Source organism: Homarus americanus, unplaced genomic scaffold (assembly GCF_018991925.1).
Source record: "Homarus americanus isolate GMGI-L3 unplaced genomic scaffold, GMGI_Hamer_2.0 scaffold41366, whole genome shotgun sequence".
Taxonomy (NCBI): Eukaryota; Metazoa; Arthropoda; class Malacostraca; order Decapoda; family Nephropidae; genus Homarus; species Homarus americanus.
In genome coordinates this window covers 7,595,606-7,612,073 of record NW_024723541.1, presented here as the reverse complement: position 1 = coordinate 7,612,073, position 16,468 = coordinate 7,595,606, and the positions used below count along the sequence as shown (strand labels likewise).

Below are 16,468 nucleotides of genomic sequence, written 5' to 3'. Positions count from 1 at the left end.
TCATGGGTGTGTACCGGGGTATGTGTGGAAAGTAAATGTATGTGGTGGAGGTGGGCTGTATGTGTTGCTGCGCTCTCCTTCCCCTAATGTGACGTCATGGCATACACACTTCTGAGAGTCAGCTGGTTGTCAGACAGTTGAACTGGGATGCACTGCCCAGCAGGGGTGGATCCAGGAATATCAAATGGGGGGAGGGGGTCCAAGACGTTGCGGGTGGGGAAACATGGCGGGCGGGCACAGTGCGCCCACCCAGCTGTTTTTTTTTGGGGTTGTATGCCCCCACCCCCCCATTTATTTATTTTTTAATCTGTCCAATATCATAGGCATTTTGAGGCCATTTTGAAGCCATGTGCACTTAATGGTGGGAGATATTCTGAGGTCAATAATAATTACGTTTTACTATACAAAAATGCCCGAGTACAATACAGTACTGCATTAAAGAAAAAGTATTGGAATTTTCTGTTGAAAAAAGGGGGGGGGGGTGTGTGGCGGACCCCCAGGAGCCCCTCCCCCCTCTGGATCTATCCCTGCCCAGAGGATGATCTAAGTGTGGAAGGAGCTATTTTTGAACATAAAATATGTGCTATTGTATTTTATGATACACTATGTACTGTATAAATTTTATTGTTTATCATAGCAATTTTTGTTAATTTTTGACAAATGCAATTTGAAATTTGTTCAAATTAAACTAACCTTGTGCTCATTAAATTGTTTAATCCTGAACCACTATCGTTAACGTGGATTTTGCCTGACACAAATCGATCGAGGGTGTTAAAACTTAATCAGCATTAACGTAGAACATGGTAAAACAGATAATCATAAATAGGGGGATACCTGGAAGTAATTTCAGAGGCAATGCCACAATTTAAAGAAATTGGACCAATAAAATGTTATCCATGAGAAAACATATTTTTTACCTAATTTAATGTGTATTCTTTCAGAGCATAAGTTTAAGAGTAGTCAAGTTTTTTTTTTTTTTTTTAAATAAAAGATTTGGCTGTGTTGCATCTGATCAATCAAAATATTTTTGGAAGATGTAAAAAAAAACTTTATTGATACAAACAAATTTTTCATCTACAATGAGCAAAGTTACGTGTGTTGAAGTTATATAGAAATGCTGAACTGTAATGTAGAAGAACATGTTGACAATTATTAGATTAGTGTTGAAAGTGTTTGGGAAACATGCTGAAATGCGAGATGCTGGAACAATACTGATGAGGTGATGGCTACTGATATGACTATAAGAAAATAATTCAATGTGGTGGAGTATTTGGACAACAGATGGACAGGACTGTTGGATACACCTTAAGATACAGTATATATATATATATATATATATATATATATATATATATATATATATATATATATATATATATATATATATATATATATATATATATATATATATATATATATATATATATATATATATATATATATATATATATATATATATATATATATATATATATATATATATATATATATATATATATATATATATATATATATATATATATATAATATTTATATATATATATATATATATTTTTTTACTATATGTGTGCAAGTAAATCACTGTAGGTGCGCGTGATCTACGTATATGCTGATAACCACAAGGAAAGAAGAAAACACGAAGTTCCCAAGCGCTTTCGTGTAATTCACATCTTCAGGGGTGAGTACAGACTAAAGAGAAGTACAAAACAAGGTGTACATATACAGAGGAGGGTGAGACCAGGTCCACAATGGTCAGGTATTAGGTAATGACCCTACTAATCTTTAAATAGCACCGCAACGGTCGGTAGTCAGGTCAGAGGGTAAGGTGACCCAACCTTCTTACCTGGTTACAAATCTTCTTAATTACAAAATTGTCCAGTTTGTACATGCCATTACTCAAATTCATGTTGAATGCTTCGGTATGTTTAACGAGACTAGATTCTGTGATGTTCCTGCTATCAATTGAATTACAAGGTAATATTGAGGAGGCATTATCCCAGTCAATGCAATGCTTGTTATCCCTCAAATGAACAAACAGAGCATTGGATTCCTGGCCTGTCCTAACACTATATTTATGTTGTTTAAGTCTGGTTACAAGATCTTTACCTGTCTGGCCTAAGTAAAACATATTACATTCTTTGCAAGGAACTTTATAAATGCAACCAATTGTGTTGTTGGGGGAGTTCTTGATTAACATTTGTTTAACAGTGCATGAGGTTTTTAAATGCCACATTGGCGTTCCAGGTTTTTAGTTGTAAAGGAATGTGTGAGAAATTTTTGTGAAATGGTAATACTAAGATATTCTTATGGTCATGGGTGGGCTTGGGATCAGTTCTATAAAAAGTTTTCTTAGTAATGTTTAGGCATTCATAGCTAGTTTGATTAAGGAATTAAAATCAATAAGCCTTAGTGATGGTCAATTCAAAACTGATAATATGTTACATAAATTTATTTGTCAGTGGCCCAAGGTTAAAAATGCTTTGAAAACCTTTGATCTAGATGTATGATAGTTATTTAGTGGGTCCCTTATTTTTGACCTGACCTGACTAGTCACGTCAACCTCCTTCTCTTAAGCTCTTCTACGTGTGTGTTGGTGTGGGGATTAGTGGATGACATCATTATGACCTGACCTCATGTTTTTAAGGTCACCCTGTATATTTAAGCCTCTCTCTGTCCATGTAGTCCAGTTGCCTCTGAAGATGTCTTGAATAAAGACGAAAGCAAAGGTACTCCGTTGTTTCCATTTTCCCGTGTGATTTTATCAAGATTTATCTTATCCACGTTTTCATTGTGGATTTACATATATATATATATATATATATATATATATATATATATATATATATATATATATATATATATATATATATATATATATATATATATATATATATATATATATATATAGTGGTGACCTGTTGAAAGTGCACTGAAGTGTGAATTTATTGAGATCTGATTCAATTCTAGAAATGTAGAAGCAGACTCTGGGAATGTTGAAGCAGATTCTGGGAATGTTGAGTAGATTCTAAGAATACTAGAGCAGACTATGAATGTTGGAGAGGATTTTGGGAACATTGGAGCAGATTCTGGGACAAAGTTGAAGGAAGTAGGACCAGTTGGAACCCTATTGCAGAGGTGATATAAGCATTGTAATTAAAAGCTTCTAAATAAATACTTGTATTATTAACTTACAGTGACAGGACTATGACGAAGGGAATCCAGCTGCTTCACCCCCGCACAGATAAAGGGATCCCATACGTGAACAGTGGAGTCACAAGATGCAGCATACCGCATTGAGTCAGAGAAAGTGACCCCAAACACAGACTTCTTGTGACCGGTGTACGTCCACTGTGCACTGATGTGGGCATTTCCATCACCCTGTACGAGCATATCCATTTAAAAAGAAGTAAAATACCCCTGTACATATTACTTGAGTCTTACTTATATTGCAGGGTGACTGGAAACAAGGTAAATGCATGCACACAAACACACATACACACACTTCCTGTATTCACTGTCAACAATTTACTCTTACCGCTGTAACAGATGCATTATGCTAGGCAATACAAGTAGAACAACTTCATAAGGCACATATTAGGGAAAGGGAAGGTCAACAAGTAGCTACCTTGGTGTACTTATAGACAATTGAGACACTTAGAGATGGAGGATAACACTATGTTACTATTGACATACAGAACATCAAAACTGCCTTTTACTTTCCATAAATTCAGTGATGTATAGTACCGGTATATTAATAAAGAGAAATTCCTACAAACAAGCATTGAACCTTCAGTATGACTAGTTTGTGCTTTTCTATTATTGTGAAAGTGGTCCTCATATTTTCATTTCCCTTTTCTCTTATGACTTCTGTTTTGAACCAAGTAACCTCTACATTTTGAAGATTGCCTAATGGTAAAGTCTCTATTGATCTTTACACTCACTTAATATTTTGTATATTAACGCAATCTTTACTGCAAACCAAAACTGTGGTGATACTGCATGGGGATGTGTCACGGCTTTGGTTGAAAGAACACACTCTTTTGATAATCTAAAAATATTTCATTAATCATAAATTTTGACCTACAAATTATTCTGTTTTTACATAATACAAACAATAATAATCTAGGACACCATAGATGATACTAACCTGGCTACGTAAGGACCACAGCTTCACAGTCTTATCTTTACTGCAAGAGATGAAGGAATTTTCATTGTCAAGTACGTGTATAGATTTCACGCTGTTAGTGTGCCCTATAAACGTCTGTAGTTTGATTTGTTTAAAGTTGAATCTGGCATCTTGTTCACTTCTGCCAATCTCATGCTCCCAGTAAGCCAGCCAATTTCCTCGTAAATGCCTGTAAGGATAATTATATTTCTCTTTAAAAAATGTCATGCCATGCCAATACAAACATATACCAGAAACTGCTTCAGTTTATCTTTACCTGCATTACCAGGTATGTGATACTAAGTATTTTTTATATATAGATTAATTGAGGCCACCGCAGTAGTAAGGGCAAAAGTGACATTCTTTAAAAACAGAGAAAAAGGCGATTCAAGTTTGGTAAACATTAAAACATGAATATCTTTGGAACCAACCATACTATTTATGGTTGGATAAAACTGGTATTAAAAAATCAATGACCTGTTCAAAAGTGAGATATAGTATTTAGCAACAATCCATGAAGACTTTTAATAAAATTATGTGGTTTACTGCCAAAGTATTGCGTATGATTCATAAATGGAGACGTGGTACCTGCTCTCAAGAAGGTGTGCAAAGCTAAAATGGGAGGTATTCATTATTATAAATGCTTTATGGCCATTTTCTAAGCTTGCGTGGGTTAGCTGTGATAACCTGATGGTAGCTGTTGGGCCAAACCAAAACAGAAGCCCGCCCGCCCGCCCACCCGCCCACCCACCCACACACACACTTGTTTTCGGCAGTCCATCTAAGTCGATGACGACGTTGCTCCAGATGAGATGATTGATGAGTTACCGTATGTGTTATTCCTCTGATGCCACATTAGATGACTATGGAGTCCAATCCTGGAGGCGCAGATCTTGTTACATAGGTAACAGGGATGTTGTTCATTGAGAGGAATTGTGCCTTGAGCCCTCTGATGTCGTTGGGCTCGTTTAGTAGCTCTCTTTTGGTTCAGTGAGGTCTCATTTGTTTCCGCTCCTGTATGGCATGTTGAGCGCCATAAGGAACGGTCTGAGGCTAGTTGCTCCAGTGAATTTGGTTGGATATTACAGCACTTGAGTGGAGTTTTAGAGTGGTCCATATATCTCTCTTTCTGTCCACACGCCGAGCGGTTTCCATGTGAGAGCTTGCCATATAATATTTGTCTTGGAAGCCGACACACACACACACACACACACACACACACACACACACACACACACGCACGCACACGCACGCACGCGCACGCACACGCACACACACACACACACACACACACACACACACACAAACACACAAACACAAACACAAACACACAAACACAAACACACAAACACACACACACACACACACACACCCAAGGTGTCAGTCCAGAAAATAGCTAACGGTAACCCATAATATACTGCATATGGCATGAAAAAAAAATCGAACTAACTGTCATGATTACCTTTGAGTATTCTCCATTCTGCTGCCAGTGTATTTTGTTATATCAACTGTGGTGTCAAAGCCAATGGAAGGAGGAAGGTCACACTGAGGGTTGGAGAAGCCATCTGGGGCATCCTAAAATTATAATCATAACACCAAAATATATTAATTACAAAATATAAGTTCTCTTCTTTCTCGTCTCCCCCTTTTGTGGAGTTGCGTCAATGGATAATTGCAAATCTATAAGACTTAAAGCATCACACATAAGTACGAGAGTCCGGGGAGAAAAATTTTAGATAGGGGTTTTAGGAAATACGTTTCATAATTCCGGGGGTGTGTTCTTGAAACACACTTAAGGATAAACAACTCCATGACCAAAGTGTCAATACCCCATAGTTCTGGTTATAACACAAAACTGGGTAGATGAGGACTGCAACAAGTCTATGGACATGAAACTTAAATTGTCAAGCACTATTTAAAATAAAGTAAGTGGCAACATTCAGGAAGAGGGTCGGAACTTTGAATATTTACTGTAAAATCCATATCAGATTTCATGTGATTGTGAATGAATTGTAATCGCAACTCAGGATATTTCAATTAAACTCCATCATTTTATCTCACCCCAGCCCCAACTGTCATGTTATAACTCCAGACGTATGGGGTGATGACACTATGGTCACGAAGTCATTTATCCTTATGTAAGAATACACCCCAGAATTATTAAACACATCTCCAAAACACCCTCTATTGTATATAATTTTAATTATGGTTAACAGAACATATTTTGACAATCAATATTGTATACTTCCAATTAATTGACAAGTTTTTGTTATTTTATCCCTTGTTTGTAATTCTCTATACACATCTTGCTTCACTTTCACCATCATTTATCTGTTTAACTGAGGTTTCTATAACTACTGAACCATTCCACACAAAAGAGAAGGAATAAAGATAATAAATAAAGACAATTATGGTAAAGTATATAGATCTATTAACTTAACACCCTAACCTATTGTATTTGTAATAGTAAAGAGTAGAGAGAGGTTATAACTGACCCTTATGTCGATCCTGTTCCCAGTGACGGCCACGTTGGGGCTCCGGTTGTTTGTTTTTCTTCCACTTGTGTCATCTACCACAGCTGTGGAGTTGTTTAATGCCAAGCCATCATCTGTCAATACTATCAAAACATTGTACATTTAAGTCTAGTTCAGAATAAATTTGCTGTATGTACGCTTTTAAACTTACAGTATACAGAGAAACCATTTTAATCATCATATAAAACAGAACACTGTGTTGTATTGTTCTTAAAGCATAAAGTGACACTGTCTCTGGAAAACTTGCTAACTTACTTAAGAAATCTGGGCTTGGAATCTCAAATGTTCTAGGTTAATCTTTACTCATAAATAGAGGCATAAGAATGCACCTAACTGGGTTATTCTGTTCAAGTTTGAATCAATCATCCAAAATTATATAAAAATTGTAGACTAATCTAACCAGATCTATACTATTTTTTAGCACCAATTAAAAGACAAACGGACCAACAAAATCATTATTAGTCTATACCTTGCACAAGACAAGTGACCACCTCTTACCATAGTTATAAGGAAAAATAATTTGCCAAATGTACCTGCCAGCACGAAATGACCTAGGGCTCTCATGTTGTTAGTACAGTACAGGGGTACCCCAAATTCGAGGGGGTTAGGTTCTCAAAATGGTCGCGAATTGCCAAATCCGCGAATAACATTTGCAGAGCCAGGTGGGGGGGAGTGTTTTTGTTACATTCTTACTTGTGTACAAAGAAATGTACACAGTATAGCCTGGATTTACGCGGTTTTTGTTTACGCATTTGGTCATTTACGCAGTGCCTTGCCAGAATGAAATGTTTTAATTACGCGGTAAATTTCATCATTTACGCGGTGAGCGGCTGGAGACGTCCAGACCGCAGCGCCATTTTTTACTCACACGGTCCATTCTTGACCATAAGCGGGAAGCGGCGCGGTGAGTGGTGCGCATTAGGCCGCTCTTACATTATCGCTGACGTCATATGACGTATCAGACTGTGATTGGGCCACGCATCCTTACCACCCCCGCATTCCTTCCGCCGCTAGCTGTGATTGGTCTAATGTAACATGACGTGCCCTGCCACCAGAGGGTAGAAATCGCTGACCTAGCCAGGCCTGTCTCATTGTTCTCAATCCGCGTATACAGTTCTCTCTTGTGCCCGCTATTCCCCTCACAATGGCTTCCGCTGGACCCCCCACTATCCCGAGAAAAACCTTGAATTACCTGGACCAAGCCATGATAGTGTGAAGGAAATCATCGAGTTGGGGGAGAAAATTAAGCTCGTCCTTGACAACGACCCAGACAAGCATCGGTATGAAGCGTCTAATAACCATCTGACGAAAGTTATGGAGCCGTATATCCAGATCTATCTCGACAACATCAATGCTAGTCGTCAACGTAGTATCGAGGACTTCTCGCCCGCAACCCAACACAGCCAGCCCAAGTCAGTGATAGTGACAGTGAGGATATGGACTTTGAGGGGTTTGTCTGGGAGGCCCTGCAAACCTCTGCGAGTAGTGAAAGTGAAAGTGATTCACCAGAGGGCAACTAATCTGCCCTCTGCCTCGGAACCAGCCGCCATCCACGTGTGCCGACCCAGCTTTTCTACTAACGTAAGTGTTAAAAAACCTAATATATTTGATATTTCTCTTAATTATTAATTGTGTGTGCATACCATCATAAAATTAAGATGTTATTTTTACTATAACGTATGTATTGTGTCGGAAAAAGTGGAGTTTGGGGGTCGGCCCAGTCTCTATTTCAATTAATCCCATATGTTCTGTTATTTCGTTTACGCGTTTCTCGTTTTACGCGGCCCTTTCTGGGTTCAATTGACCGCGTAAATGCAGACTATACTGTATTCCCTTTATGTGTTTGCCCTTAGGACAATTATTTCTTTTACCTGCAGTGTTGTATGTGTGTGTGTGTAAACACACACACACACACACACATACATACTGTACACACAAACATGCAAAACACATACAAAGAAATAGTAATTGGAAAATCCTCTCACAAATAATCAGAAAAAATTATTAAAATGCGAGACTTCACTCAAGTCCGTGCTCTATTAATAAAGTACGGACTTGAGGGTAGACTGTCATATTTAAAAAAAAAAAAAATTCTGGTTATTTGTGAGAGGATTTTCCAATTATTATTTATTTGTATCTGTTTTGTGTGTGTGTCTACACACACACACACACATATCTATAATACAGGTAAAGGAAATTACTGTCTCTAGAACGAATGGCTCCCTGTCCCAGCCGCGAAAATGCCAGCAACTTTAAAGACTGCCCACAGACATTCTTGGGTACATCCAGTGTCATCCACGAATAATAGAGGACAGCCAAAAAAGAATCCGCCAATTTGGGGGGCCCCCTGTACAATGTTTCTTATATATAAATTTGTGTATATCAATTAATTCTGCAGAAAAAGCTTGAGTAACAAAGAATCTCTCTGCAACATAACATTATATAGTGTTATAATTAATCATACTTCACCAGCAGATACAATGCCTACTTTAATGCCTCACAAACATAAGGCTTGTTACTTGCTCATAATTAGAAAAACATACACTTTATACATCAACAGTCTTTCTCTTTACAGTAAAACGACTAATATTCTGGGATAACAATTTCATCCCACAAATGCTCATCCAGTTGATATTTTGCAGCAGGAAAGCAAATTGGAAGATGAACCATGGATGAAAGATGATATAAAAACAAAACAAACACAACTTGCTAAACTTGCTTTGATATCCTTGACTTACGACCTACTCGACTTACGACCACCCGGACATACGACCGCCGCAGTCGTATAAAATATTTTTCAAATTACGTATTTTCGAGTCCCGACGTTAGTGATCGCGCTGTGTACTGACAAAATTTTCGTTTGCAATTCCCTTTAAAATGGCTGGCAAGCGTAAAAGTATGAGTTCTTGTGGTGAGAAGAAAAAGAGACACCCATTTTAGATTTTCTATGTATTATTTTCACCTTTTCGACTTACGACCTGGTCGTCGGTCCGGAACCCCGTCGTAAGTCGAGGAGAGACTGTAATAATAATTATTACCTGCAGCATGATCAGCCTGGTTGTTTTCATCGTACTGAAGACACAGAGACCGCAAGAGATCATGATTGGGCAGAGTTGCTTCCATGTAAGATGCTCCCAAGAACCTGCACAGTGGTACATACGAGAGGTAGGCCAGTTCAGGCGTCAGAACCTGCTTAAGTTCCTCTAAGGCCTGAAAAAATAAAAACAAAATAAAAAAAGAGTAAAATGTACTGGTCATCAATTGTGTTAGTAACTGAGTGAACTGTTTGTAAAACCTAGGGGTACAGTGAAGAGACTGTGGCAGGAGCAGGTCAGGGGTAGTGGAAAAAAAAATTCAGTGTGTATGAAAGCTGACTGACAGGGATTAAACCTTCAACTAATATATGCATATAAGGCTGTGTAGTTCAGATGGTAGTGTTTGCCTCACAAGAGAAAGGTCATAGGTTTGATTCCTGGTTTGAAAGGATTGGGTTCCCTCCTTATACTCTTAGTAATAATTGAGAACAATACTGTACACTATTGGGTGTCTTGACTGATGGTGGAACAACCTTTTAGTGGACTATCATCTTCCATCATAGCAAGAAATGGTGTGTGAATGAAAAAGTACCTCATGTACTGAAGGCATTTTTTTTTTTTAGTTGAGACTTGAGAGCAAGAAGAATAAAGCTCTAAAAATGCATTTCAATTGCTATACTGTATATCACAAAAACTTGCAAAAGAAATTATGCAACACAGACACTGAAGGTTACCCATACAATACTTGGTTTAAGTTAAATATTGAATTTCACATCTCAGGACTTTTCTTGATAAGAGCTGAAAAATATACCGTAAGCTAACAATGGATACAATTATTACAACTGCTGTATTAAAGATTTTATGAATAAACCATCACAAAATCATTGAGGATTGTATCCACTTAACTATGTAATGGATTTAACCCTTGTGAATGGTGATCACAACTCCCATTCAGGACCGCTGGCTGGGTAATTAGATTAAGATTTTAGATTAACCTTACACAGTGCAGTGGCTAGTTTATTGGGCACACCTTTTCATTTTATGTAGCTAAATATAAAATATTTAAAAAAGAAAATCATAAAAAACATTCGAGTCTTATCCATTTATTGAAAATAAAATCCTGATTCCAAGGAGAGGAAAATATGGTGTAACTTACATTATAGGTGAGATAAGAAGTGTTTAGGTTGTGCTTCACAAATAATGTTACAAATATTTAATTTCAAGTGTACAGATTCACTGATCACAACCATGCATGGGAGGGTCATCCCTGTCTCCTAAATAACAAATAACAGTGTAATTTCTTCCTGTGTGAGCATCACATGAGTGGAAGATGCATGTCTTGACTCCGCCATTGTTCAACCAGTACTAACGAACATGTGTCTGAAACACCTACACTGCTTTGAGGCAGTTGCCAGGAGCCTCCACAAAGATACTTAGCAAACTCATAGCAAAGGAAATTCAAATTGGACCAGCAAGAAATATACTGCAACAGCTGTAGGATACCGGGTATGTCCACAACGGTGAGATCCTCTGTCCTTCAACTGTTGAGGGACACATCCACCAAGGGTTAAAGTACAGTAATACAGTGCCATCTAAGGAATTATTGCAACCTAAAAAAATATTATAACAAAGAAAAACCATCACTCACACATAACTGTACCAGGTATGAATTACTATATCAGATGAGTTATTCAGTACTGTACTACTAGCCTCTCCCAGTCTTGCATGGTGAGAATCGGGGAAATGAAAACCTCAAAAAAGGAAGGAAATAACAGAGAAAAGATGTATGACAAGTGCCAGTAGGAGACAAAAGAAGCAAGTAAAAATTTCCATCCACTGTTAGCTGCTCATAGCATTCACTGTTAGCTGCTCATGGCATCCACTGTTAGCTGCTCATGGCATCCACTGTTAGCTGCTCATGGCATCCACTGTTAGCTGCTCATGGTTAATTTCAAGGAAGTAATAAATTACTATAACTCTCACCTTTGCTTTAACAGAGTCTACATTAGTTCCAGGAGATGCTTGGAGACCTGATGACGACGATGACGCTGCCTCATCACCAACACCTAGCACTTCTTCTGCCTCAAGTGATCTGTCAAATACAGTACATTATTAAAGTCTGTTTCCTGTACAGTATATAAATTACCTTTAAATAAAACCTTTAGATTACTGTACACCTTCCAACACCTTCACTAATTTGTCATCTGTTCTTTAGGAGTCAATATAATGCTATATTTTTATTGTTTTCTTATGCTCTTTATCTTTTGTCCTATTACTAATCCCTCCCTTCAAAACACCACACCTCCACATCAAATCATTATACAGTATTTTAAATTTATCATTATATATCAATCTATCCTTATGCAGGTTGTACCTCTCTAGTCCGGCAACCTCGGGACCTGTCCGGTGCCGGACCATGGAAATTCACCCTTTTCCTGGATAGATAGTGACTTGTGCTTATGCTAGGAAGCAGTAGCACCACTTTCTCTGCATCATGGTCTCTTTGAAGACATATTGAAGGGTTAAATGTCGTATAGTAGCTTCTCAAATTTTAATTCAACGTATTTTATTGGAACACACACAAAAATAAAAATAAAAATTTTGACGGCGGACTTGAATTTTAATGAGTTTGAACGGCCCGCCAACGTGCAGACGACGTGCATAATCGTGTAAACAGCGTCATTTCTCTTATGTACAAAAGATTCATTATTGTATATTACTGAATGTCTTTTTTATTGAATTAATGTTTATGTGTGCAAGATGAGCAATACAATTCATTAATAATACGTAGAATATTAAAACACACGAGGAAATGACACAGCGTTGTTTTCGTTGATTACAAAACCAGTGACTGACTGGTTCTACATATAAAACTGAAGAAAATAAGACTTTGGTTGTAGCTGTAGTAAAATTAATATGGTTGTTTTAAGTTATGTTATTTAATGTTAATAAATGGAACAACAGAAGTAGCTAACGATAATGGTAAAGAAAAAAGAGAGATTGCGTATGTAAGTGTGCACACGTGAAAACATATCGTCATTACTCTATATATGAATATGAAAGCAACACTTATTTACTGTTCATATATATTTGAATTAATGTTTCTGAATTTGTTTTTATTAAATTAATGTTTGTGTGTGCAAAATTAACAATACAATTTATTAATAATATTGTACGTGGAATATTAAAACACACGAGAAGACGAGACGGCTGCCGGCATTGTTTATGTTAAAGCTTACAAAACCAGTGACTGATTGGTTCTACATATAAAGCTGAAGAAAATAAGACCCTGATTGTAGCTGTAGAAAAATTAATGTAAAAAAATTAATATGGTTGTTTGAAGTACCTGTAATGTCATTTAATGTTAATAAATGGAACAATTATGTAGCTAACCATTAATGGTAAAAAAAAAGTGAGACTGCGCGTATGTAAGTGCGCACATGTGAAAACATATCGTCATTACTCTACATAAGAATATGAAAGCAACACTTATTTACTGCTCATATATACTGAAGGGTTAAATGTTGTACTCTGTATAGACAAGCAGAGAGAGAGAGCAGCCGAACTGCCGGATGTAAACAAACCTTAATTTCCCCGGCTTTGTTGTTGTTGGTTTTTTTTATGGGGATTAGCCCACCCGGGCATAGGTCACTGACCCACATTGGAGCCTGAGGGGCAAAAATTTAATACTCCTGTAATAATAAAAAAAAAAAAAAAAAAAAAAAAAAAAAAAAAAAAAAAAAAAAAAAAAAAAAAACTGCCCATCTACCTATTGGAGAAACTAAAATCGTTCCGGACCATGGGAGTTTCCGGACCACAGAATGCGGGACTAGAGAGGTACAACCTGTATCCTCAAACAGCAATCTATTCTTCTATCTTCATTCATCACCCTATCCTTACATGCTCAATCTTCAATGTCCACTCCCTAAAAGCCACATCCACACTAACCATCTTTGCAATCAGTCATCACATCATCTTCTACCACATCATATCTTCCAATTTTCATTACATCCAAAGGTTCACAATATGACAACAATACTAGGAATGGGTAGCAGCTTATATTGACCAAAATCAGCAACAAAATATTGAAAATTTGTGGGTTTTTTTTATTCCTACAGTACTCGTTCTACCCTCAGAAAACCTTAACCCTTTGAGTCCTCAGAGGTTAAATCATCGTCGTGAAAGGATTAAGCCATCATCATCAAAGAGTTAAATCATCATCATCAAAGAGTTAAATCATCATCATCAAAGAGTTAAATCATCATCATCAAAGGGTTAAATCATCATCATCAAAGAGTTAAATCATCATCATCAAAGAGTTAAATCATCATCATCAAAGAGTTAAATCATCATCATCAAAGAGTTAAATCATCATCATCAAAGGGTTAAATTATCATCATCAAAGAGTTAAATCATCATCATCAAAGAGTTAAATCATCATCATCAAAGGTTAATCATCATCAAAGAGTTAAATTATCATCACAAAGAGTTAAATCATCATCATCAAAGGTTAATCATCATCATCAAAGAGTTTCATCATCATCATCATCATCAAAGAGTTAAATCATCATCATCAAAGAGTTAAATCATCATCATCAAAGAGTTAAATTATCATCGTCAAAGAGTTAAATCATCATCATCAAAGAGTTAAATCATCATCATCAAAGAGTTAAATCATCATCATCAAAGAGTTAAATCATCATCAAAGTTATCATCATCATCATCATCAAAGAGTTAAATCATCATCATCAAAGAGTTAAATCATCATCATCAAAGAGTTAAATCATCATCATCAAAGAGTTAAATCATCATCATCAAAGAGTTAAATCATCATCATCAAAGAGTTAAATCATCATCATCAAAGAGTTAAATCATCATCATCAAAGAGTTAAATTATCATCGTCAAAGAGTTAAATCATCATCATCAAAGAGTTAAATCATCATCATCAAAGAGTTAAATCATCATCATCAAAGAGTTAAATCATCATCATCAAAGAGTTAAATTATCATCGTCAAAGAGTTAAATCATCATCATCAAAGGGTTAAATCATCATCATCAAAGGGTTAAATCATCATCATCAAAGAGTTAAATCATCATTCTCAAAGGGTTAATCATCAAAGAGTTAAATCATCGTCAAAGAGTTAAATCATCATCATCAAAGAGTTAAATCATCATCATCAAAGAGTTAAATCATCATCATCAAAGAGTTAAATCATCATTCTCAAAGGGTTAAATCATCATTCTCAATGGGTTAAATCATAATCATCAAAGAGTTAAATCATCATCATCAAAGAGTTAAATCATCATCATCAAAGAGTTAAATCATCATCATCAAAGAGTTAAATCATCATCATCAAAGAGTTAAATCATCATCATCAAAGGGTTAAATCATCATCATCAAAGAGTTAAATCATCATCATCAAAGAGTTAAATTATCATCATCAAAGAGTTAAATCATCATCATCAAAGAGTTAAATCATCATCATCAAAGAGTTAAATCATCATCATCAAAGAGTTAAATCATCATCATCAAAGAGTTAAATCATCATCATCAAAGAGTTAAATTATCATCGTCAAAGAGTTAAATCATCATCATCAAAGAGTTAAATCATCATCATCAAAGAGTTAAATCATCATCATCAAAGAGTTAAATCATCATCATCAAAGAGTTAAATTATCATCGTCAAAGAGTTAAATCATCATCATCAAAGGGTTAAATCATCATCATCAAAGGGTTAAATCATCATCATCAAAGGGTTAAATCATCATTCTCAAAGGGTTAAGTCATCTTCCTCAAAGGGTTAAGTCATCTTCCTCAAAGGGTTAAGTCATCTTCCTCAAAGGGTTAAGTCATCTTCCTCAAAGGGATAAGTCATCTTCCTCAAAGGGTTAAGTCATCTTCCTCAAAGGGTTAAGTCATCTTCCTCAAAGGGTTAAGTCATCTTCCTCAAAGGGTTAAGTCATCTTCCTCAAAGGGTTAAGTCATCTTCCTCAAAGGGTTAAGTCATCTTCCTCAAAGGGTTAAGTCATCTTCCTCAAAGGGTTAAGTCATCTTCCTCAAAGGGTTAAGTCATCGTCTTCAAAAAGTTAAGAGAAGAATTTATCTCCTGGGCACTTTACCTTGGTGATGCACCGAGCTGGCTTGAAGAATTATTGTGACACTTATCAAAGGCCGTCATTAGTCTTGTGACGGTGGGCATCAAGATACTTTTACTCATTTCTCGGCCAACTCTCAGAGCCATGATAAAAAGGCAATCAATAACTCGGCAAGCTAAAACCCCTCGTGCTGCTCCACCGTGGGGAAAATTCACTTTGGTCGACGACAAGAGACGAATGACAGGATACACTGCATTACGTATTAAGGTTTCCTGAAAATTACAATGAGCAGATTAATAAAACTTACAAGGAATTATTACATGGTAGACAACATTATGAATTATTTTTTTGCTGAAAGGGAAAAGTATCAGATATATAGAACTTTAGGAAGAAAGATTTACACCAGTGAAAATGACACAGAGGAGACTACAACCTCCCTTAGTCTTACATGCACACACTGACTGATCTGGATTACAGTAATGTCTATTATACAGATTCTTTGTTTGTAATATTTCTGTTTTTGTAACATTTATGAAACAGCCCCATTAAACTCTACAAAATTCTATCATACCAAATGTTACTGGTTTTACTGTTCCTGTTACTAATGTTCCTGTTAGACTGCTCCTTTTTTAATAGT

General features: G+C 36.4%; 1 protein-coding gene across 2 annotated transcripts in view; it reads right to left on the bottom strand.

Moving 5' to 3' along the window:
• Window positions 1-16,468, bottom strand: part of LOC121863619 (WD repeat-containing protein 81-like) — a 63,137-nt gene that overhangs the window by 5,486 nt on the left and 41,183 nt on the right. For both annotated transcript variants that reach the window (XM_042362362.1, XM_042362361.1), the window contains 7 exons: window positions 15,856-16,103; window positions 11,718-11,826; window positions 9,738-9,909; window positions 6,661-6,782; window positions 5,628-5,740; window positions 4,148-4,355; window positions 3,193-3,378 (listed from right to left, as the gene is read on the bottom strand). In XM_042362362.1, the coding sequence (XP_042218296.1) occupies window positions 3,193-3,378; window positions 4,148-4,355; window positions 5,628-5,740; window positions 6,661-6,782; window positions 9,738-9,909; window positions 11,718-11,826; window positions 15,856-16,103 (1,158 nt within the window). The remainder of the gene's footprint in view (window positions 1-3,192; window positions 3,379-4,147; window positions 4,356-5,627; window positions 5,741-6,660; window positions 6,783-9,737; window positions 9,910-11,717; window positions 11,827-15,855; window positions 16,104-16,468) is intronic.